This window comes from Phyllostomus discolor, chromosome 13 (assembly GCF_004126475.2).
Source record: "Phyllostomus discolor isolate MPI-MPIP mPhyDis1 chromosome 13, mPhyDis1.pri.v3, whole genome shotgun sequence".
Classification (NCBI taxonomy): Eukaryota; Metazoa; Chordata; class Mammalia; order Chiroptera; family Phyllostomidae; genus Phyllostomus; species Phyllostomus discolor.
In genome coordinates, this window is record NC_040915.2 from 50,162,899 (window position 1) to 50,188,307 (window position 25,409).

Below are 25,409 nucleotides of genomic sequence, written 5' to 3' on the forward strand. Positions count from 1 at the left end.
CGCTTTCAATATTGTCAATGATCTTTAACACATGTTTGGTTTCCTTGTTTCTCAGCCCAGAGCAGGTTAGAAAGAGGGCATGAAAGAGGAAGGAAAAGGATTGAGAACGGATAGAGATGGGGTTATTGGGTGTAAAAGAAGTGCCCTTTGAAAGTTCTCTCACAGCCTGGCAGTAGAGAAAGAAAGAAATTCCATGGCTAACACACAAACCATCAACTGAATGAAAATAAACAAAGGTTTGTGGGCCATTTGTTAAGAGGGGCCCTGCCCCTATATAGTCGTTTTATACACCAAGAGTTCGCAAAACACTACTGTTTTTGAGCCATCAAGAAGTGAAGTTGTGTTCATTATTATACTTCCTTAGAAGGCATGTATTTTGACAAAGAAAATGTCCAAAAGTGGGAGGAAGATGCTTTGTTTCTTAAAGGAAAAGGTTCAGTTATGTGAGAAACTCACTTATTTGTAGATGATTATTCAAAATTTGAAGGTACTGGGAAAACGAGATAAATGTGGTGGACATTAGATGATGAAATGAATTTTACTTTTTCGTAAATTTAAAAAGATCCAAAAGAGGAACAGGACCACTGTGAGAGAAAAAAAAAAAAAACTACATGTCTTGTGGTTCTTTACCCTGACTTTGCTGTCAGGGAAACTGTGGCTTTCGCTCCTGCTTTTATAAAATATCTCTTCTTCTGCAAAGACTCCTTTCTGAAGATGAAATACTGTTCCCGGAAGTAAGTGTAAGCCTGCATATTTCAAGATGAGAACGAAAGGGAGAAAGGAAATTGTTTTGCTACTCCAGTGCTTCCAAGTATACGAGAGCAAATCGGTTTCTAGTGAACTTGAAGCTATAACTCAGGTTCAAATCTGAAACTATATAATGGCAAAAGCAATGCAGAGTATACGACATTTTTGTTAGAATCGGCCTCAATACCCCCCCAGCCTACATTACCGTCGTGCGTGTTTGTTCCTGTTCCACATCTCACACTCCTCATCCAGCAGTCCTGTCACTCTGCGTCCCTGTGTCTACTTTATTTTTCTGTAAATAATTTACCACCCCTGACATTATACCATCACCTATTGGTTTGCTTTTATTCTCCTATTCTCCTTCATTGGAATTTAGGTTGCACGAGCGTAGGGGCTATCTTTTTCTTACGTACTTTTATGTTATTTTCAATGTTTAAAACAGTGCTTTCGCCCACAGCAGACAATCAGTAGGTGTTTGCTGAATAAATGGGGGGCTCATTTGTGTTGGATCACCAAAGCAAATAAAGACTATGTCAAATCAACTAAAATAAAGATCCAAACATTAACTGACAAAAAAGTTTTCTTCAGGTATGTCTTTAAATATCTTCTGCTCCATGTGTTTTACTTTGTTCTTCGGGGGTAATAGGTTGGCCTATGTGAGTTCTCTTTTGTCTCCTACATGTGTCATCTTCTCCATAATCATCTTTAGAACTTTTTTTCATTTGCCTTTAATTTTATTTTACTTCCCTAAGACTGCCTACCATGGGAAACATCCTAAATGGATGGGTTTATTATATTAGCCTGTTGCTTATGATTTTTATCTGTTGTCTTAATTTTTCTCTTCCATTTCTTTCTTTACCTCTGCCCACTTGCTTTTTACATCCTTCTGTTGTCTATTGCCCTAAAATTCATCTCTGAATCCTTGCAGTATCTTCTTCTTTGAGGTCCCCCCCTTAATTTTAATATAGCTCCAGTTTACTATTTTTTCCCCTTATGATCATGCTTTTCATGCCCTTTAAAAAATTTCTGCTGCCCTGGCTGGGTGGCTCAGTTGGTTGGAGCATCTTCCCGTGTACCAGAAGCTTGTGGGTATGATCCCCAGTTGGGGCACATACCTAGGTTGTGGGTTTCATCCCTGGTTGGATGAAACATCGCATATGGGAGGCAGCTGATCGATGTTTCTCTCTCATTGATGTTTCAATCTCTTTCTCCCTTCCTCTCTCTAACATCAATAAAACATGTCCTTGGGTAAAAATTAAAAAAAAAAACTCTGCTTACTACAAAGTGATAAAGATACTTGATCTTGTATTAGTGTTTTGCTCTGGCTGTCATTTTCCCCTCTAGAAATGGGGAGCTGTTGCTCAGGCACGTAGTTCACATAGATACACATAGTTCATATCAAGAACATGTGATGGCTCCACATCAAATGAGAATTAGGCAGAATTCTCTGCCTTGTTGCTTCTCTCACCATATTCCTGTGGCCTGAGACTCACGAGAAGAAAAAACTTGCTTTTGGGTAGAAAAATTAGTCTACTTTAGACCTGCCTCTTCAAGAACATTAAAAGCCAGAAAATGACAGAAAACTGTTTACAGAGTTCTAAGAAAAAGGAAATAGAAACCAAGAATTTTTGACCTAGCCAAAGTACTCTTCAACTACAAAGTTAGTTGACATTTTTAAGCGTCACCAGTTTAGGCAATACAGTTCTTCAGTCTTTCTTAAACCAAACAAACGAGAGTTAAGAGATATGCATACAGAAAAAAGTTAAAGAAATCTAGACTACTTTGTGCCAAAGAAAATATTTACATGTTAAAAGATTCTCACATATTTCACTGATATAGATGAAACATATCATTTATGTATAAGTGTACAATAAAATGTACCATGAAAAGAGACGCTCAAAAAATATGATGTTGAAATCAAGTGAATGCAGTTAACATGATACTCTTGTCACCAACATGCCTGATGATTTGACAACAACCTAAGTGAAAATCTCAGAATTATTATTTTTGGCAGACTCTGCCCTGAAAGTTCATACAGATCTTAGTCATAGGAATATCACAATAATGACCAGAGCAAGGAGAAATATTTTTTGTCGTAAATCAAAAACAGGGTGGGTACAAGCAAAAGGAAAAGATGGGGAAAAACTATTCACAGGGAATATATGTACAGCACATGCATTGATACAATCTTGCTATTTCGATGCCTACCTACTGTCTCTGGATGAATGACAAGGCACGTGCTAATACAGTTTGTCAGGATGAGCTGCTGCAGGAATGATTTACTATATTTCACTACAACGTGACTTTAAATCCCCCTCCTCAAATACAAATTTGAAAAATTATTTTATTGACCAATGTCGCCCCAATAAAACAAACAAACAAACAAACAAAATTGGAGGAGAAAGGAAAATTACCTGTAACAGTTCTGCTGATGTTGGCCTTTCCTGGGGTATTTTCTGTAAGCAGTAATCAACAAATCCCCTAAAAGAGTCTGTCCTGTGTGTGCAAACACATCAAAAAGAAAATAAAATCAGGGTCTGTAGAACACATGGATTACTTAAAATAATTTTCATTTCAGGGAAAATTTTACATTTTAGATTTTTAAGAAAATATTTTTGGAATACCAGGAGAAATGTGAGCCATTTCCAAGTTTACGGCATATTGAATTAATTCTTTTGGCTAATGCATGTGAACGGTTCAAGTTAGTCAACACATAAACATATCAATATATAAGCAAGGTCAAATTATAAAATGTATCAGAAGGTAAAAATAATACATTTACATGTAATAGTTTTATATACATTTTTCTCTCTAAAGACGATGACTTTCATAGGTCTTAGGCCTATATTCTTCATGACCAGTTGGGAACTCCTCCATCACTCACAGCCCGTAACCAGGTACTAAAATTTGAAGCATCAAAGTCAGAGAATCTAGGAATATGCTTCCTGAATGAAAATAATTCCAGCCTTGAAAATTCCACTTTGTCCATTCTTCCTTAAAATTCTCCTTTTTCTAAAACTCTTGTGGCCCAAATGTTTATTAGAATGTCACAATGTTCAGCAAGGAATGTTACATTTTTTAAATACATAGTGTAAGTTCTGTCTCAATATATTCAAATTTGTATATTCAAATATACATATAATAAAAAATGACACCTGGAAAAATGATGACATCAGAGAGGGTACTTTATCTCTTTTTATAAATGTTAAGAGCTGAGATGATCAATATAGGACTGTCATGACTTGAGAATAAGAGCTGTTAGGAAGGGGGCGGGGCATGTTTCCTGTAGAATCTTGGTTACTACACGTTAAGGACACAATACAGGCCATAGTGAGGGCCAAAACAAAATGTGTGTGTGTGGACAGTTAATGCCAACGTCACTCTTTATAACGTATGGTGAAGAAATGGAATGCTTTCCAGGTCAGATATTTAAAATAAAATTTAATGGAAGTTCCAAATACATATGGTGATTAAATTAGAGATTTAAAATTATAACGGAGTCTTACCATTCATTAGACTGTAATGTTGGGGAGTCATTCTGGGCAATGTGATATAAGGCACTCATTGCATTCATGTTAAAAAGAGGGGGCTTCCGTTCAGCTGAAAGGAAAAGAAACACAATAAAGCAGTTATTGAAAGAAATCAGGCAGACAGAGAAATAAGGAACTATGAGCAAAGCGTTGCTGCTAAATCAATAGCTTGTTACTGTCATCGGGCCACATCATCCACTTATTTTAATTTCTTAGGACAGCCCAGAATAGCCATTCAAAAGAAGCTGCTGGTCATCTTAATGTACATTGGCAAAGCTCCTAATAGACTGATTTCAAGGAATTGAAAGAAAAATGTAATGTTTTTCACATATCTTCAAAAGGCTAGTCTTTGTCTGTCTTCTCATACTAGGTATGAACATCATGAACGAAAAAGGGGCTATGTGGAAAACCTGACAAGTTCAGGGGGTTATGTGGCAGGCCTGACAAGCTCACTGACCACACACACAGAAGTTAGCACACACACGATGATCTGAGCACACATTACTACCTGGGAGGGGCATGGTAGGTAGTCAGGCCCCAGGCTTACAGCTGCCTTAGTAAAAGGCTACTTGCCTTAAGTGAGCCCCATTGCCCTGGCTGGTGTGGCTCAGTGGATTGAGCACCAGCCTGCAAACTGGAAGGTCACATGCCTGGTTTGCAGGACAGGTTTCCATTTGTGAGCATGCGAGAGGTAACTGATACGTGTCTCTTGCTGCTTCTCTAACTATCTTTCTTACTCCCTCCCCCCTCTCTAAAAATAAATCAATAAAATCTTTTTTTTTAAGTGAGCCCTGTCAATTGTTCTTGTGAAACTAGGTTGCTGTCACTGTCTCAGGACTAGGTGCACCAAAACTCCTCATTGTTACATTACTGCCCCCACACCACCTTTATTTACTGTAAATGTTAAATATTAACCATCCTATAGCCACCAATGTAAAAGAAGTATGCGTTTCTCCATTTTGCTTTTTATCCAATCCTAGGGATTTCCCTGCTTTGCTTTCTCTTGCCTCCTTAATCTACCACCCAAGGGATTTCATGTAACCTTCTTTATGTTTTCCCCTTTGATTCTAAATGTATAATAAGAACTGCCAAACTGCCATTCTCTGGAGCATTTTTCTTGATCCATTGAGATTTTGCTTCTGGGCATGTCCTCAGTTTGGTTCTAATAAACTCATAAAATTTTTCTATAGGTTTGGATGTTCTTATGTTAGCATCTTCATGTGTATGTGTTTTAATTTGAAAATGTGTGTTCATTGAAAAAATTCAGAAAGCACAGAAAGGTAAAGTAAAAAAAAAATTATAAAATGGAACATCTTAGATATCACTAACACAGTATGGGACAGAGTCCAGTTCAAGAAACGCTGAAGGATTATCCAGGCCAGAGAACGGTATGGGTGGGGGTGGAGGAAATGGGAAGGAGGAAGAGGAGAAGTAATAAACAAGGCTTGGTCCATCCCATTCTAAAGAGAAATCCAGTGAAGCAACTATTAATGGAAGATTCACTCTACCCCAGCCCACCATGGTCTCTTCTTTGGAGTTCCGATAGCTCTCTTTTAGTTTACAGCTCATTTGACGTGTGTTCACTACTGCATTTACAGAAACACATCAATCTTTTCTTTTAAAGACAATCATAAGTTCTAAGAGCGAGAGCTTATAACCCAAATATTCTTATTGTTTATTCCCCGAGAATATGTATTAAGATTCTGTTCACATATTGGGTGCTCCATTTGTTGACCAAAGGAAAGAAACAAGGTTCTAGCTCTGAGTACAGTTAATTTTATGCTGTTTATTAGTTATTATGTCATAGGAGATAAATCACTATCTCATTCTGCCATGCTTATCCTAATGGATTCTTTATATAGTCCCAGTTTGTAATTCATAATCTGATCTCCGGTTTCATCAGAGCATCTTGGTTTTTAAGTAAAGATTCTTTTATTAAGCACTTTTTAAAATGGTAAATTGCGCTTATTCTATGCAATTCTAAGAAACAGAACAAGAACTAAGAGCGGAACAAAGAAGACAGTTTTACGCATGGAAGGAAGAACCAGTGAAAAGCTGGAGTGGTACAAAACAAAACACCCTTCTCCTAACTTGACATGAAAACTGTTGGGAGTAGTAAACTTGAAGTTATTGGCAGTGCTCAAGCAGAAGGCAACTTCGCTTATTCATCTGTGATGCGTTGGAGGGGCCTCCTGCAGTCTCGACTGAATGATGCCTGATAACTTTGAAGGTATCTGTGATTCTACAAATATTTATTAACTTCTCAACAGGACAGTTTATACTCACTAAATAGCTACCAGGATTACAGGCACATGAACTGTTAACAAGTGGAAGCTGGAAAGTTGCAGTGAGGACACATGAATTTATATGTTTCTAATGCATAGAAGAAATTACTGGATCAGGTTTATTTTTCAGGAGGTAGACTGAATAGTTTCTAGAGCTTGGCCTTCGGAAAACTTCGAGTATTTAAAGCCATGTGGAATGAGGAACAGATCATGTGTCCATCAATGGCCTCCCATTGTTCTTAGGACAAAGGTCAGATCCTTAAACAGAGCCTGCTGGCCTTTGCTAACCTGACCCTGGCTAGCTCTCGCACTGCAGTCTGGGGAGCCATCTCCGCCCCCTCCCCCACCGCCATCTTTTGCCCCACTGAAGGGGCCAAGCTCACAGCCTCTCACACATGCTGCTTTCTCTGTCCGGACCCCTCTTTCACTTTCATCCCCTAAACTTTGTCTGGTTAATTCTTGCCAAACCGTCAGGCTTTATCTTAAATACAATTTCATTTCCGCACTAATTCAATAAATATTTACTCCAGGCTCATTACATGCTTAAAATAACTAACTTCCTCAGGAAAGGCTTTCCTGACCTCTCAGACTAGGTCTCCCGTTAGATTTTTGTCATTCCAAATTACATTTTCCTTTCTACCACTATCACGACCGTAATCAATTATTTGTGTAATTCTTTATATAACATGTGTCATCTTTGCTTAATTTCAGGAGGGCAGGGACAGTGTCTTTTATGTTCATCTCTGCACTTCCAGGGCTGCACACAGCACCTGGTGGTTATTTTCAGTGGCTAAAAATAACTATAAAATGAGTAAATGAAGATAAGGCAAACTAAGGCAAAGAAGAAACTTCGTCAACAAAGGATCTTTGTGCGGCATAATGTCACAAAGTGACTGAGAAGAGACTGATTTTGGGGGCTTACATCGGATACTATGGGACGACTTCATTCACTATCAGAAGGAGAGGAGCCCTCTCATTTACCGGCAAAAATATAAAATTCAAGCTGTTCAGAAGAACATTAAATTGTACAGAAACTGCAGGAAAAGGGGACCAAAGAAAGTAGAAAACAGACATTTAGCAAGAGGAAGTGAAAGGACAGAAAGAACTGCAAAACCCTGTGTGGTGTGGCTGAGATCCGAGGCAGGAATAAGGAGCACCTGTAAGGAACAGGTACTGTGTCGTAAATAAGACAGAAGATAGCTGACCACACGATGGTAGAATAAGTCGACTATAGAGAAGCATGCGACTAGAGGTATTACCAACACAGCACAGCTCTATGGTCTGGGAAGCTTTTGCTAAATACTAGTTTCTGGGAAGCTCTTGCTAAATATTAATTTCAGATGGTCTCATGTAGGTTCAAGTCCCTTGCCAGATGCAGTACATAAATCCTCTGAGTCATGGTGACAGGACTCATTGCTAATCCAGAGTACTATAGAGCAAGGGTTGGCAAACGATAGGCCAAACGCACATAGCAGCCCGTTTTCGTAAAATTCTGTTGGAACACAGCCACACCCATTCATTAACATGTTGCCTGTGGCTGCTTTCATGCTTTGCAGCAGAGTTGAGTATCTATGATAGAAAAATGTGTGGCCTGCAAAACCTATATTTTCAAGTTATTAGTTTAGGTCAAAGTTTGAGCAGATATGGCAGCTGATGTATGCGGTTTTACCTGATAGAAAAGATTACTACTTGAAAAATAGCACATTATGCCTGGATGAATGAATTAACAATCATCATAGGAAGTGAGTCTCAAAAATACAATAAAACTCTTTACTCACCCATTTCAATACAGGTGATCCCAAGTGACCAAATATCAACTTTCCCATCATACTGGCCTTCGTCCATAGCTAAGATCACCTCTGGAGCCATCCTGCCAAACATAACATGCAAAAGCCAGGTTGTAAACTTAAAAGTAATCCACCTAATAAAGTGACTCAATGTAATAACTGTTTTTGAGGGCATATCATACAATTTTATCTGATAAAGAGATTACTTCCTTACATAAATCATTTGGGAAAAAACACTATTCAAAATGTAAATAACATATTTACTGATTTTAGGTGAAACAGTACATTATTTTCAATAAACCCTGGTTCCACTATTTCCCTTAAATTTGATTTTCTGTAAGTTACTTAACCTTTCTGTTTATCAGTTTCTTCATCTATAAAAACGGAGAGAATTCTAGTAGCTACCTCAGAGGGATTAATAAAGGATTAATACGTATGAAACACTTAAACAAGTGAATTACTTTGAGAAACATGAAAAACATTTAAAGATATTATGACTTAAAAACAAGCAAACCGACAGACAGACGGACATGCTGTGGATGTTCCTTTGTTAGTTCATAGTAGATTTCATTAGGAGGGCAGGGGTCATATCAGCGTAATATTCTTAGTTCTCTATTAGTTGCTTAGTAAATGCTATTTCATAATGATGAAAACATCTCAAATAGCTGCTATTTCTAGTAGGTAAGTAAATTTCCAGGGATATGTTATTCTCCAAGGTATAATAAAATTCCAATGTATCTATGAAGGGCAGGAAAGGAATGCTGAATGGAATGGGGTAAAACTAAGAACGGTAAGCTAGGCAAAGTACCAGAGAATGCCACAAAGACAAGGACCTGGGCTTCTTTCATTGGACGACAGTATTTACACTCATTGGCTAGAGGAGGTTAAAGAAGCTCCATCCTTGCCTAGAGACTGCTTCAAGAGAAAAGTTGAAAAGAAACTAAGTGAAATCTAAAACCTGAGCTTGGGCAGTGTGTTGATAATCCCGCTCAGTTTACACACAGTGACATCAACCTTATTTGAACAATTTAAAGTCACTGGAAATTTTATACTAAGTCAGGGTGTTTCTTTTTGCTAGTGAGTTTTCTATCCTTCTCTAATAAAAGCGTATTTTAAGAGACACGGTGAGACGCTGTCAAAACAAAACAAAACCAAACCTTGTTCGCGTATGCATATTTTTAAAACCATGTCATGTTTTCTAATTGTACATACCAGTAAGGTGTGCCCACAAAGGAATTGGCAGGAGAGGCCATGGAGGCAGATCCAAAATCAGCTAGTTTCACCTGACCTGGCTCTGTTAGGAGAATATTTCCTGCTTTAATATCCCTGTAGGAAAAAAAAAAATAAGAGGGTGAGGAAATTACTTTTCAATTTTGATTATGGAATAAGGTCAGAGCATGCAATTAATAAGACAAAAAGTTTATTTTAAAAAACCTTGCTCAGATAGCCAGAAGGGCATTTAGTAATTACTGCAGGTTGTAAGGGGGCCCAGATTCCTGGGTGTACTTATAGGTAGGTCATAGTAATTACACCAAAAGGTAGAGATTTCTTTAGAGAGAGGTAAGGCAATGAGAAAAAGGCAGACATGGCGGACAAGGAAACCTATTCAGTTGCTAAACTTACAAAATCATATTCTTAGGCACTACATCCAGTCATCAACAGTATTCCTTGTGCTGGGAAAATCGGTGCTGTTTGTAACTGCCTTTTTTTTTCTTTTCCAAATTACAGGACATTTCTTTTGGAGCCTAAACAAACCTTCAATGACTCTATATTGACTACCTACCAATAATCCTCCTCTACTACACACATACCTTTTCTTTCTTGCCTGGGACCCTTTCTCTCTGCCTTTAATTGTAACTGCAACTCTAAGGCATTTGAGGGTACATGTTATATAGAAGGTGTTATTTAAAAAATAACACTGTACAGTAAAAAGAAGAGCCTGAAAGATCAAAACAAACAAGGATTAGGGGTTAGGAAATTGTACTTAATGTATTAGTGCAAAGAATCACAAGTGGTTACTACTAAAGCTATTAGATATTTTATGCAGCAAAAAGATTTAAAAATATGATTTTAAAAATTCATTCTTCAGTATGATAATTTAAAATGAGAAGACGTGAATGTATTCCTTATTTTCTTTAAAAAAGGGATGATGTATAATGAGTACTAGGAACCAAGAATTGCAAGTTGATGGGCAGTGAAAAGATAAAGCAGAGAGAATGAGGCAAATTTATGTCAAATTGAAAATGATAAGATTCAAATACTTCCAAAACGTTTCCAAAAATCTTCCCTTGAAAATTCAGTTTCTTTCCTCATGATGACATTAGGAATTGGCAGAGAGAACTAAAAAAAAAGCATTATTTATTTTCTTACAATAAGAAAAAATCTTTTTTCTATTATCTTCAATTACAACATTGACTAACTATCCTCTGAAATCAAAATAATAAAATCTGAGACATAGATAGCATTTATTATTAAATAAAGAACATTCTTTTAAAGCTTTTTGGCTTTTCGACTTCTTTTATATATTAAAAAAGTTAAAGTATAATATAGAGTAACACATTAATGTGCAGATTAAGATAACAAAGGCACAAAAATTGAACTGTGGCTTTAATAGGAACAGGCAAAAATTATAAAGTTGGTATTCAGTAATGACATCTTGATACTAAAGAGACACATTTTTTAAAAGGTGTCAAGTCCATAGAAATTATGGCTCAATTTCTTTCATCAATATTTATTATACATGGTTAGGTTTATTCTTAGTCCTTATAAATAAGCCAAGTTCACAGCAGGAATTTTGGTCTGCCTATCTCGAGGAAGTTCTGCTTTTTTAGTGCCAGTAACTTGTGATGGCTACTCTTATGTGATTAAAACAGAAGTAAAAGGGGAACCTATGACCTAATAGTTTCATATCTTCCTAGCAAATGTCAAAGTGTTTGTTTTTGAGCCACCTCAGATCCTTTAAACCTACCTCATTCCACTACTTCTGCACCATGTGTTGAAATAGCTAGAAGTTCTTTGCAGAGAAAGGGAAAGATTAGGAACAACATCTTTGTTTAGAAGTTAGAGGTGGGAAGTAGAGTGGGGCTGTAGCAGACAAAAATATAAGGCAGGGGAAAGCCATGGATTAGGAGTCAGGAAACGTGAGTTTTAATCTTTATTACATAAATGCTATGAAACTACGGACAAGTTATTTAAATCTTTCTGAGTCCTGGTTCCTTCATCTGCCAAAATAAAGATAATAAAATAATATTATCCTAAGTATCTATATGAATTACAAAAACAGAAGACATTTCAAAGTTGATAAAACAGCATACCAGTATATTTATGTAAGATAGATTTGTTATTTGCAATAGGAAGGGGAGAAGTGGAGCTAGGAAATAAATATATGCAAGGTAGGCTAATTTTCTTTCCTTTTCTTCTGGACGCAGTATCAAAAAAGGTTACTGAGCTGTTCTTCCAATTTCCTTGCAACACCCTCCCTGCAGAACAGTTACCTATAGGATAGAGATGATGTAAGTCTTTATGGATTTATGGTTGCAACCAAGAGATAGGAAATAAATTCTGGCAATTTTATTCCTTACATCCAGAAGTAGCAACAGTCTATATTTGCTTCCCATAAATCCATAGGCATCCCCAAAACTGGAGCATGCACTAATTTTCAAGCTTCATTGAATAGATAGTCCTATAGCTGAGATGAAAATGTAACCGGTCTCTAGTCTTACCTATGAATCAATGCATGAGAATGCAGGTAGGCTAGCCCATGCAAGGCACCATGAGTAATGGCGGCGATCTCTACTTCCTGAAGTGGTTTCTTATGAACTGAGGAAGGAAAAAAATTTCAGGAGTAGATGATCAGTTTCATGTCTCTTTTTATCTTATACAGCTATACCAGACTGAATTATAGACTTTCTCAAATGACAAATTGGGAACATGTTCATCTAAATACATAGGAAAGATCTTGTCCATAGAATAGCAATAAATAACCAGATATTAGAAAATCCAAGAATAAAAACAAACTAACCCCTCCGAACAAAATAAAACAAAGCCCGATATTCATGGTAATGAATTGTTAATTTACTTGTCACTTGCAAGTCAATTGGCCAGGCCCAAATTTACCAGTCTCTTATGGACGTTTTAAACCCTGGGGTGTTTTAGGTGGCATTATTCTCCTCTGCCAGGGAGAATACTATTATATTACTCCTCTAACTACAGGTATCCATTATTTGTGAAACCAGCTAATAAGCAATTTCTATATAAAGATCAAAGATAATATAAGAAAAGTTTTTAATGCAAATTTTTAACACCGTCTCTGGTTATAGCAGCACCCGTGGAGAACTGGGTCAGTGAAGATATTTGAAAGGATTAAATATCAACATTTAATTTAATACCATCTACCTCTCTTTCATACATAAAGATAAATTGGTGTTTTGGGCTGCACATACTACATCCCATTAGCCAGACATTTTAGTAGTACTTACCCAGGATGGGCCATGAACTAAACAAAACGGAAGGCTGCTAATCATTGCTCAGATACTTTTGGTGACACTATGAAGTTTGCGTAGCTTATCCACACAACCCTTAAGTCTAAGTCATCATCCATTTAGTTTGTCCAAATTGCACTTTAATTTAAGAGTAGATAACATTCTGGTCAAGGTACCACAGAAAGGAAGGGGCAGTGTTTTGACTCTTACCTTCTAACAAATCAGAGGCTGAGCCTAAGCAATACTCCATCACCAACTGTAAGAGATTAAAATCATTTGCAGAACAATGAAGGTTGATGAGAAACGGCTAAGGCACTGTGACCAACCCAGGATTTAAGAATACTAGAAAAATAAATATTGTGACCTACCTCCTAAGGATTAAATTTTGGTCAACTGGCACTAACTGGCTTTTATCATTTGTTTTTGTTAGCTCCCACTTGGAACTGACATTAATCTAAGATTATGAGGGGTCTGGGTATGGAAATATTCACTGGAAATGGTCAAGCTGAGATCTCCATCTTATTTATTTACTACTAAATTCTACATCATCTTGTTTCAAAAAGGGATTTAAAGTGGCTTAGATTCCACTACAAAATAAATTTTATAACTTGGAATGTGGCAACCAAATACATAAGCTAGTAAAATCTATACTGGGAAATACAAATAAAAGAAACCAATAATAAGTAGAAAATTCCTTATTTTCACATTGAAAGAGTGCTAAACAAGAAAATAATTGTTTAGTTTTGCATCAAGATCATAGCAACAAGATCATTTACTTATGCCTTCATTAAAAAAATATGTATAGGTTAGAACTCAATCAGAGGATGTAGCCTCTAGCATTACATTAAGTTGAATTCCTGAGGTATGAGATATTAAAATTTATACCTTAAAATAATTTGAAAATAATATTATTAAAATATTATTGATATTTATTGGGCTTGCAATCTTGAAAGCTTTTTTAAAAAAGGAAATGAGAAAACTCATTCTTTACTTTTGTCTTAGATTTGTTTAGGTGTTGCAGACTACTAATTTGAGCCATTGTCAGAACTGTGAGTGCTCAGTGACCGGTGTCCACATGCGTACACAAGCACACACACTTCTATAGATTATCTGGTTGTTCTAAAAAACTCAGATGCTCATTATAAAATAGAAATTTCCTATAATCACCTAGATATAACCAATATGAATATACTGATTCCTTCCATTAAAAAATTAGTATGAAAGCATATATCTATGTTATATAATTTGTGTTATCAAAAAACTCAGTAGAATATGAGATATATAAATATTAATATATAATCAATATTATATATCACATTTCTATATTACACAATATATAATTATATATAATATGTAACATACATGTACATTGATTGTATTTCATATTTTTCTAAATTATTCCAGAAATAATGCAATGCAAGGTACATAATACATACAGGAATATATGTCATATATAATATATTGTATAATGACCAAGTTATATATTGATATATCTAAATTATTAAATTATATACAATATTAAATATATAAATATTTAAAATTGTATGATTACTGGAATAATTTAGAAAAGTATGAGAAGCTTCAAAGTTTAAAGTTGAGAAACTTTATTATAGTTTTCTGCTTAACACTAAAAGTAAGCAGATTTATAAATGTTAATTTTATTTCTTATTGTGAAATGAAAGATTCCACACAAGTGATTCTTATAATGAATAGCAGCCTTTTATGTGCACTTTTTTTTTTAGCTTTATCAAGGTATAATTGAAAAATACTTTTTTCTTTAATGAAAGAAAGATGATTTCTATAATTGAGAAAAACATTTCTCAATTATATCACACACTTTTCTAATTTTTTTCTTTTTTTAAACATGAGAAAACCAATTTAATACAATGCGCAAGCATTTAAACGACTCCATACTTTATCACAAACATTCTTTTCCTTATTATTCCATAACATAAGTGCACCAGAGCCTTGGCTGGCTGTTTGCTCCTGACACCAAAGATCTCCAGTTGCTGCTTTTCAATGAGTCGGTCTGCATTCTAGCTTTCCCAGCTTCTTCCTGTGGTCAAATTAGCCTTGAGCTGTTTGTATGTGTGTCTCCAGCAGCTGAGGTGCTAAAGCTATCAAATCTGCTGTAGACAGAGACCAGGTGACCCAGCTTATTAGAGCTCTATGTAATCTAAGAATAAACAGGCTTCAAATAAGAGGTGTGAGGATTTTTCTGAAGACTGGAACACAGGAGATTGAACACTTGATTTTGTAACACTCATTCTGCCTGCTCAAAATCCCTTTCTTGACTCCTTCAAGGTAGTTGAGATTGCCAGAGAACGGATTTTGGGTAATAAGATACTCCTCCGATTAATTTATTCTCAGAACACAAACAATAGCTCTAGATATCTTAAGAGTTACTCGAACAGAAATGTTTAAGTATGCTGTTTGATAGTCTATCTGGGAAGAAGTAGTCAATTCCCTAAGTGGAGATCATGTACAAGAAAAGGACATAGTACATGGTAAGGACTCAACAAATGATAGTTAAATTGGAGTTTAATTTGGAATGTACAATCTGAATAAGTACAAAACACAAACTTTCATGTACTAAACAGTGCCCAACAGAAACACGATCATGTAAAAATATATTAAGAAGATAGGGTGGAACAAAAGACTTTCATTTTAATCATTTCTAGGCCCTATTTGGCACAGTTTAGGCATTGTAATGCCAAGCACAACTCTGAACCGTGCAGGGATTGGAACGGGAATGGAAATCAGCAAAGACAAAATTCTAGGATGAGAATAGAAGGCCCTGCCCTTTACTTTCATAAATAAGTGATTATAAAATCATGTTAACTTTTCACCATTTCTTCAATGAATGTTTATAGAATGCAACTTCCCATAGGCTAGGTACCATTCTTATGGAATATAAGTGTACAGCACATGGCATACTCTGAGGTATCAACAAATATGAAGTGGGACAAAAATGGGACTGATAATTTTACAGATCAAAGAGATAATAGAAAAAAATAGAAAAAAATTAATAGAAAAAAAATAGATGATAGAGGTCCTTGGACTTACCCAGGCAGTGTGCTCTTTCAAGTAACAACCTTTGTACTCAATGGTATTAGGATGCTTCAACTGTTGTAAAAATTTGACTTCCTTAAGAATATCTTGCCATTTCTATTGAAGTCAGAAAAAAAAAGTTATCATTCTAAAGCTGAAAATAGTATTTTATTATCAAGTACACATATATCATGTTCTTTTTATTTTTCAAATGGACAAAGTAAATGTTTAATAAATGAAGAAGTTATTTAGTCTTGTGTTATTTCTTTAGTTTGAATACATGTAATGTAAATCTATCACCAAGTACCTATTTAAATATATTATACTAACTCATCTAATCCACAAAATAGTTGATCAAGTTAGACTGTTAGGAATGTTTATTGTATGCTCCACAAGGAGGCAAAAAAAAAAAAAAAGAACTATGAAAAATAATGTTCCAAAGAACTTTATTTCTCCTGTCAATTTCATGTTAATTTGCTTATGTCAGTTTAGGTATACAACTGTCTTTAACTTACCTCATGTGCCTGCTTCCCACTATAAGACATTTTCTTAACTGCCACCACCTCATTGGTGTGAGCATTCGTGGCCTGTGTGAATTTGGTAAAATAAAATAAAAAGAATGAATGATGTGTCAGACAGTTTAACTTAAATATTTGACTAGAGACTTTAAATAACATTCTCACACTTCATTACCACAATTTACAGATATCCCAACTTTTGATAGGCTAGGTAGACATTTCCATCCCACTTTAAAGAACAGCTTCTCTTTGACTCTTTCTATATATATATGCAAAGATTACATTATTTTAAAAAGTTTTAACAAAATAAATCCAATCAAGCAGAAACAAGTCATATTTCCAAAACACCCATACTGGCTTTATGATAAGGAACCTCCTTATCATAATAGAAAGCCAGCATTAATAGAGAACCAGTTAAATAAATATGGTACAGTTATAATAATAAAATAACCATTAAAAGAATGAGATAATCTATTTGTATATACGGTAATATAAAAAGATGTCAAAAATATCATGATAAAAAAAGCTCCATGGCATGTTTTCATTTTTCCAAAATAGTAATAATGTAGGTATATGTGTAGAAAAAGTTATTAAAAATTTTATTCCAGAATATATGTTAGTAATAATCTGTAGAGCACAGGTGGCAAACACAAGGCCCTCCACCATATTTTATCTGGCCTGGCACCTTGTTTCTACCTGGCCACAGTGCAGAGAAACATTGATTGTTGATCCACTGATTTATGTACTGTCAGTTGATTCTTGTCTGTGCCCTGATGGGAGATTGAACTGGCAACCTTGGTATGGCGGGACAACGCTCTAACCAATGCTACCTGGCCAGCCAAAATCTATTTTTTTTTTTTTTAAGTATCTCTGTGAATGAGAAAGACAGAACTTTGACTGGGCCTTAAATACTATTCTAAGTACCCTCTTGAGCAATGGAAGGTCAGTTAATGATTAAATGTACTTGAGCGGAAGCCAAGTGTTGCACGGGGAGGCGAAGGAGAAGGGGTGGTAAGTGCTGATTTTAGGCACGAAGGGAGAAAGACCAGAGAAAACCCAGGCTGCAGACTTGGCTAGAAACAATAGGATGATCTAAAGGGGCAATTAATAAAACCTCATTTGGAAGAACAACTAAGATAAGCCCTACCCGATGGCTGTATGTAAAGGACCACTTAAAAAGAAAAGTCAAATAATTGTTTAAGAAAAAAAAAATTGATAACAGGACTGGGGGAGAAACAGGTAATAATCAGTACTTCATATTACCTGCTTTAATAGCCTAGAACTCATAAGGAAACATTTGTGACTTTGGTAAAGCAAACTTCAAAGGCTATCTATATACATTATGTAACAAATTTCAGGTGAATGAGTTATGTTAACATTTCAGTCAGTTCTCATTCTCATTAGAAGGGAGTCACATCCTTGGAATACAAACTGACTTTAGGGGCCTAAGCCTTAGATCTAAAATATTGCCTTGACATGAGTGTTACTAAAAATCTTTGTCAACCCATCTGTCTGAATAGCCATTCATTGTCCATCCACCATCCATGTATCCATCTGTCATTTACTGAGTACCTACTATTGTCAGACATTATACCAGTTACTGAGAATATAGCAATGAACAAGACAGACATTCCTGTCTTCATGGAGCTTATTATTTAAGGGGGGGGATATACATGAGTCGAAAAATCTCACACATAATTATTTAACTACAATGGTGGCAAATGCAACAAAGTGCAAGCACAGGGTGTTAGGAGATCATAAAAAAGTCTTAAATTAATGCTGGAGGGTTGAACAGGAAAGACTATCTTGTGGACATAACACTTAAGATGAAATATGTAGGAGAAGAGTTAGGCATCGGGATGCAATACACAGAGTTCCCTAGGTAGAAGCATACCTAAAGGCCCTAAGGCAGAAAAGCTTGGCATACAAGTGGAAATGCGTGGGGCTCAACTTCAAGCTTACGACTTGTACGTACTACCCTGAAAGCAGAGCCAGTTCTCAGGGATACCATTGACTTGAATAATGCCTAGAATTCTGGGACTGGCTTTTCAGTGATGACTATTTGCCCCTACTGTAAATAACACTGAATTTCTAGAATAAACATCAAAGCCAAGTGTATTTTACAAGTAATAGAATGTGTACACATCAAACTTTCTTAATCTGATCTATCTAAATGATTCTTTCCAATTACTTACAAAATAAACTGCTCCAAAACTTCCATGTCCAATCTCATGTAAACCAATAAAAAGTTCTTCAGGATCATCTTTGTAGAATAGGTCAGCAATCTCTGGGTCCTTTGGCAACCCTTTCGGCATGATGACCAGTATTTGCAAATGTTTTGCTTTTGATATCCCAGTCCGCTTTATCTGTCATTGACAATTTTTGGGGGGTAAATTTTTAGTGCCTGTAGAAAAATTAAGTTTGACAGTAACTTATTTCTAACACATTTTGTTTGGTGGCAATACAAATTGATATTAAAAAAAAACATCATGGTCTTAAAACTCCATAATAAAGAACAAATAACCCAAAAGAGAAACTGGCAAAGGATTTGAACAGACATTTCTTCAAAGATATGCAATTGGCCACTAGGGCATGAAAACACTCTATACCATTAGTCATTAGAGAAGTAAAATTAAAACAACAAGATACCATTTCACACTCGCTAGTATGGCTATTTTCAAAAAGTCAGACAATAGCCCTGACTATAGTGACTCAGTTGGTTGAGCATCGTTCTGCAAAGTGAAAATTTGCAGGTTCGATTTCTGGTCAAGGCACACGCGTGGGTTGTGGGTTCTGTTCCTGTTCGGGGTGTGTGCAAGAGTCAACTAATTGACGTTTCTCCCCTTCTCATTCTCCTATCTTCCCCTCTTTCTAAAAATAAATAAATAAAATCTTTAAAAAGTCCGATAATAAGTATCAGTAAGAATGTGGAGAAATCGGAGCTCGCCAACACTGCTCGTGGGAATGTAAAATAGTGCAGCCATTTTTGGAAACAGATGGGCAGTTCATCAAATATTCAAACGTAAGTTGCCATCTGACCCAGATATCCTACTTCTTGGTATATAGCTAAGAGAAATGAAAACATATGACCACACAAAAACTTGTACGTGGATTATTTATAGCAGCATTGTTCATTAGAGCCAGAGAACGGAAACAACCCTAACGTCTGTTTGGTGAATGGATAAACAAAATGTGCTCTATCTATACAATGGGATATTATATAGCCATAAAAACAAATGAAGTACTAATACATGCTCCAACATGGATGAGCCCTGTAAACATGCTAAGTGAAAGAAGCCAGTCCCAAAAGATCACATAATGTATAATTCCATTTATAACATATATCCAGAATAAGTGAATCTGTAGAGACAAAGTAGATTATTGGTTGCCTAGGGCTGAGAAGAAGAATGGTTTGTGGAGATGGCTAGTGTATGGACATTAGAGGATGATGAAAATGTTCTAAAATTGTGGTAACGGTAGCACAACTGTTAATATACCAAAATCCACTTTAAATGGGTAAATTGTATGGTATAAAAATTATACCTCAATAAATCTGTTCAAAAAGCATTTTGGTCTAATTAATATTGAAATAATAACAGCTAACATTAGTTAAGCCTTACTGTGTGTCAGGTGACACTAAATACCACACACATATATTATCTCCTTTAGTTCCTACAACAAACCATAACATAGGACATTATTGTTTTGATTTTTATGGAACAAACTACGATTAAGAGGGGAAACTACTTCTCCATGGTCAGGAGGCAAGTGTTTGTCAGAACTGGGACTCAAACCCTGATCTAATGGCTAAGCCCATGCTTGTAATTAAAATGCAATATATACATACAGTAGAGCAGGCAATTAAAGAACTCTTGATGAACCACTGGAAGAAGTGCTATGGTTTAGAGACTTAAGTGTTCACCTAAAGGGGCACGTTACTCTGCTGCTTTACAAAATATTCTGAGTTCAAAGTTTCTGTTTAAAAGGGCATCATTTTGACTGTTTACATGTGGATTGTAAAAGTTACACTTATTTGGTACAGGTACATTTTCTTTATTTTTTGAAAAAATATTGAAATACTAACTTTCGTCTATATTTTTATTATAAATCCTGCCCCTCAATTCCTGAGGATCATTCATTCGAACATCTGAACTTATCACAAAATAGTCTGTGTTTCTTCCTTGATCCACCAAATAACTATGCTAGAAATTTGGTTATTGGTCAATAGAACTATATTTTTCAAAACATGAGCCAATGGGGTTCATGTACTCAAGAAGAGAAAAAGAGGGTCATCAATTGAGGTAGAACTGAGCCCTGACCAGGATAGCTCAGTTAGTTGGTTGGGCATCCTCCTGCAAAGCAGAAATTCCACAGTTTGATTCCTGGTCAGGGGTCGTGCCTGGGTTTCAGGTTTGGTCCTAGCTGGGGTGATGCGAGAGGCAGCCAATCTTTGTTTCTCTTATACCAGATGTTTCACTCCCTCTCTTTTGCCTTCCTTTCCCCTCTCTTCAAAAATATATAAATAAAACATTTTTTTTAGCCCTGGCTGGAGTGGCTCAGTGGATTGAGCACTGGCCTGTGAACCAAAGGGTCGCCGGTTTGACTCCCTGTCAGGGCACATGCCTGGGTTTTGGGCCAGATGTAGTGCATGTGTGGGGGGTGCTCAAGAGGCAACCACACATTAATGTTTCTCTCCCTCTCTTCCTCCCTCCCTTCCCCTCTCTCTACTTCATATGGTTAGTCTAGTTAAAACATTAGCATATTTATGTCATCGATCTAACTATCCATCCATTCTCTCAACTCTTTCCTTGATTCAACAAATATTTATTGCATGCCTAGTATTTACCAGGCATTGTAACAGGGGTTAAAGATAGAATGAGATGTGGTCCCTTGTCCTTCAAGGGTGTAGTGTCAAATGGGGTGAGATACTGAAATGACACATACCAAAATGGTCATAATTGTTATGAGAAAAAAGCAAAAAAAATTAACGTAAGGGTATAATAGGGTGACCCAGTCTATTTTTACTTGAATATGAAAAAGCATGCCTTTTTAGGGCAACCAAAAGCAGCTCTCTCGATATGAATGTATGGGAGAGTTGGAAGGAGAAAATATAAAGCTGGTGTTAATCCAAGGAAATCATAATAGCCCTTTTAAACCATATTAAGAAATTAGGACTTTATCGAGGCTAATGGGAAGCTCCTGAAGGTTTTAAAAAGGAAAAAGTTTTCCCCCCTACAACACTGCATACCATTTATCCTGGGCACTCCCCCTGTCAATCCAATGATGCCAATAATTAAACATAAAGTCAATATGTCAATAGAACTTTAAATCTAGTCGTCTGTCAGTTAGGTGGCCGAAAGTACACAAGCACAGTTCAGAAAGTGCTGCTGCCTTCATTACTTAGGTTTGAGAGCAGGGAGAAACAATGGATTAAACCAAAGACATACTATTTAGAAACTAGGCCAAAAGGGGGAAAAAAAGCACATTATGAGATTTTCTCTAGGTAAAACAGAAAGTTCTATGACCAAGATTTATGAGAACTAAAATCTTTTTAATCACTAAAGTGTATTTTAAACTTTTGAATATTTTGGCTTCAATGTGAATAAAGCTGAGTACTATGGATCACTGTTTGGTGGAGACAGGACACTATGTCATACTACAGGCTAAAGTGATTTTCCAAAGAAGTAAGTATTTCAAGGTAAAAAATGAGACCACAGAAACTTCTAGAATAGATACAGATAAATATTTAATTGCAAAGCAAGAAACCAAAGCAAAAGGCATAAACTAAAATAAATAAACAACTATCTATAATTAATAATTTCTTTATCTTAAAATTGTAGTGAACGGACTTCTGCTTCCAACCAAGATGGAGTAAAAGGGACTGAATATATTGCCACAAGAAACAACTAAAACACTGAAAAAACACATGTGAAATGATGGTATTTCAAGACATTGGATATCAGGCAGAGAACAGTGATCCCTAGCAAACAAGGTGAGCCAGAACTGCCCAGCTTAATGTCCCAGGAGAGTTCCCAGGTCATAGCACAGAGAGGGGGAAACCTAGTTAGAGCCTGGTGGGCTTCCTGGGCTGACAACACAGAGATAAGAGTCCAGGGTAAGCAAGGTGGCTAGGGTTCTCAGGGCACAGTATTGAATAGAACAGAGCAGCATAGAAATAGAATATGGAGACCTGCAGAGAAATGCCCTCAAGTCTTCAGCTGAGTATAGTGCATGCATATGAGAAAACAACCCCGGCCATAAGAAGAACTATATAAAAGAAATTATAGAAACAGTACCTAAAGCTCACAAAGGGCCCTAAATAGCACCTGTTTCCACTGTCCAGTATAGGAAACCTCATAAATTCATGGAGAATGATGAGAGTACCCAGAAAAGTCTTGCCTTAGTAGTAGAGAACAATTCACTCTAGACTAAGTAGTGCCTAGCAAATTTTAAAAGTAAGCTCTATAAGGATAAATTATTTCCAAGTAGCTTAACTGTGTCTCAGGGCAAAGCTCATACATAATTGAAGGAATATAAAATATCTAATATCTAAAAAGGTAAAATTCATAATGTCTAACATCCAAGAAGATGTAACCAAACACCCAAAGAAGGAGGAAAACATGATACATAATGGGAGAAAAATCAACTGAAACCAATCCAAGACTGACATTGATAGACATTAGAATTAGCAGACAAGGATATTAAAACATTTATTATAACTGTATTCTATACTTTTAAAAACTTAGGAAATACTGAATACATAAAGTAGAGACAGCTGAGATAGAAAGAAACCTTATCCAAAGGAATCTCTAGAGGTGAAAGCTATGATTCCCAAGATGAAAAATACACTGATTGTGATGGGTAACAAATGAGACAGCAGAAAAGAAAGTTAGTGAACTTGAAGACATAGCAATAGAGAGTATCCAAAATGAAGTACGCAGAGAATAAAGACTCACAAAATAAAAACAACCAGCCCTGGCTGGTATAGCTCAGTGTATTGAGTGCGGGCCTGCCAACCAAAGTGTTCATGGTTCGATTCCCAGTCAGGGCACATGCCTGGGTTGCAGGCCAGGTTCCCAGAAGGGAGTGCAACCATGCATTGATGTTTCTCTCCCTCTCCTTCCCTTCTCCTCTCTCTAAAAATAAATCAGTAAAAATCATTTTTAAAAAAGCCAAAAAAGGGGCATCAGTGAGCTGTGGAACAACTTCAAATGGTTTCCTATATGTCTAACTGGAGTTCTGAAGAGGGAAGAAAGATATTGGGGGCAGATACAAATTTGAAGAAATAAGAGTAAAAAACTGAAAATTTTGATGAGAATTATAAACTCACAGGTCAAAAAAGGTCTTTGGCTCTCAAGAACAAGAAATATGATGAAAATTATGCAAAGGCATATCATAATAAATTATTCAAAGCTTGTGATAAAGAGAAAATCATTAAAGTGGTCAAAGAAAAAAGACGTGATATGTATAAAGGAACAAGGACAACAATGACATCAGATCTTCACTGGAAATAATACAAATGAGAAGTCAGCAGATGAACATTTTTAAAGAGGTTAAAAATGGAAAAAAACCTGTCAAATTAGAATTTTATACCCAGTAGAAATATCTTTGAAAAATAAAGGTATAATAAAGGCTTTTAGACATACAAAAGGTGAAAGAATTTATGACCTGACCATCTGTATTACAGGAAATACTAAAGGATATCCTTTATTTTTTAAAAAGATTTTATTTACTTATTTCTAGAGAGAGGGGAAGGGAGAGACAATAGAGGGAGAGAAGCATCGATGTGTGGTTGCGTCTTGCGCACTGCCGCCAGGGACCTGGCCTGCAACCCAGGCATGTGCCCTGACTGGGAATAGAACCCGTGACCCTTTGGTTCGCAGGTCAGTGCTCAATCCACTGAGCCACACCAGCCAGGGAAGGATATCCTTCAGACATAAGAAAAAAATCATACCAGATGAAAATATAGAGCTGTATAAAACAATGTCAAGCACTGAAAGTGATAACTATTTGGTTTGTAAGATTTCCCCCATGACTTAATGTAAAAAAAAATATAATTGGTTAAAAAATTAATAATATAATGTGAGGTTCATAACATATGTGGAAGTACTATGTATGACAACATAAATTCTTAGAGGACAGAAACTGACGTATAGTGTTGTAAAGTTGTTATGCTATGAGTGAAATGGTATAATACCACTTGATATGGACTGTATATTATACATAAATATATGTGCATATATAAATACATATATACACTTTAAATATAAAGGCAAATAGGTTAAAAGTGTAGAAAATACATAGTATTAATCAGGAGAAAGCTAGGCTTACTATATTAATATCAGATAAGGTAGATTTCAAAGCAAAAAATAATATGAGGTTTATTTATAATAATAAAGGGACCAATCTATTCATCAAGAGAATATAACATTCTGAAATGTTTATGCACAAAATAACAGAGCTTCAATAAAATAATTTAAAACTGTTTCAACTTCAAGGAGAAATAGACAAATACACAATTACAGTGGGAGGTTTCAATATTCTTTTCTCAATAATTGATAGAATGAATAGACAGAAAGTCATTAAGGATACAGAAGGCTTGAACAACATCATCAACCAATTTGAATATTCACATTTACAGAGCACTCTTTCCAACACCTCATAATATACATTATTTTCAAGTACACATAGAACATTTACCAAGATAGGCCACATTCTGGGCCAAAAAACCAGACTCGATAAATTATTAAAAGGGTTTAAATCATACATAGTATAGTATATTCTCTGAACACAACACAAATAAATTAAAGGCATTGGGATGCTGCAGAAAGACACATTCCAATTGCACCTCTTCCAGCCACTGACAGGGTTCTAGTTTGTGATCCGAGGTGAGCTGGAATAGATTTTCTTCTCTCAAAGAGTTATGAATTCACTAAGATTTTGCCCTCAAGGATCCATTCCACTCCCTGAAATGCCCATCAAGTGTGGACTGTTTGACCAGAAGCTGGAG

General features: G+C 35.9%; 1 protein-coding gene across 2 annotated transcripts in view; it reads right to left on the bottom strand.

Moving 5' to 3' along the window:
• Positions 1-25,409, bottom strand: part of TAOK3 (TAO kinase 3) — a 138,271-nt gene that overhangs the window by 47,327 nt on the left and 65,535 nt on the right. Inside the window, exons 3-11 of one of the 2 annotated variants that reach the window (XM_036014140.1) lie at positions 18,595-18,765; positions 16,397-16,468; positions 15,897-15,998; positions 13,041-13,086; positions 12,072-12,168; positions 9,562-9,675; positions 8,341-8,432; positions 4,254-4,347; positions 3,162-3,243 (exon numbers count right to left, since the gene is read on the bottom strand). In XM_036014140.1, the coding sequence (XP_035870033.1) occupies positions 3,162-3,243; positions 4,254-4,347; positions 8,341-8,432; positions 9,562-9,675; positions 12,072-12,168; positions 13,041-13,086; positions 15,897-15,998; positions 16,397-16,468; positions 18,595-18,714 (819 nt within the window). In that variant the 5' untranslated portion in view covers positions 18,715-18,765. Of the gene's footprint in view, positions 1-3,161; positions 3,244-4,253; positions 4,348-8,340; positions 8,433-9,561; positions 9,676-12,071; positions 12,169-13,040; positions 13,087-15,896; positions 15,999-16,396; positions 16,469-18,594; positions 18,804-25,409 lie in introns of both variants that reach the window. The other variant, XM_036014139.1, reaches the window with a different exon arrangement.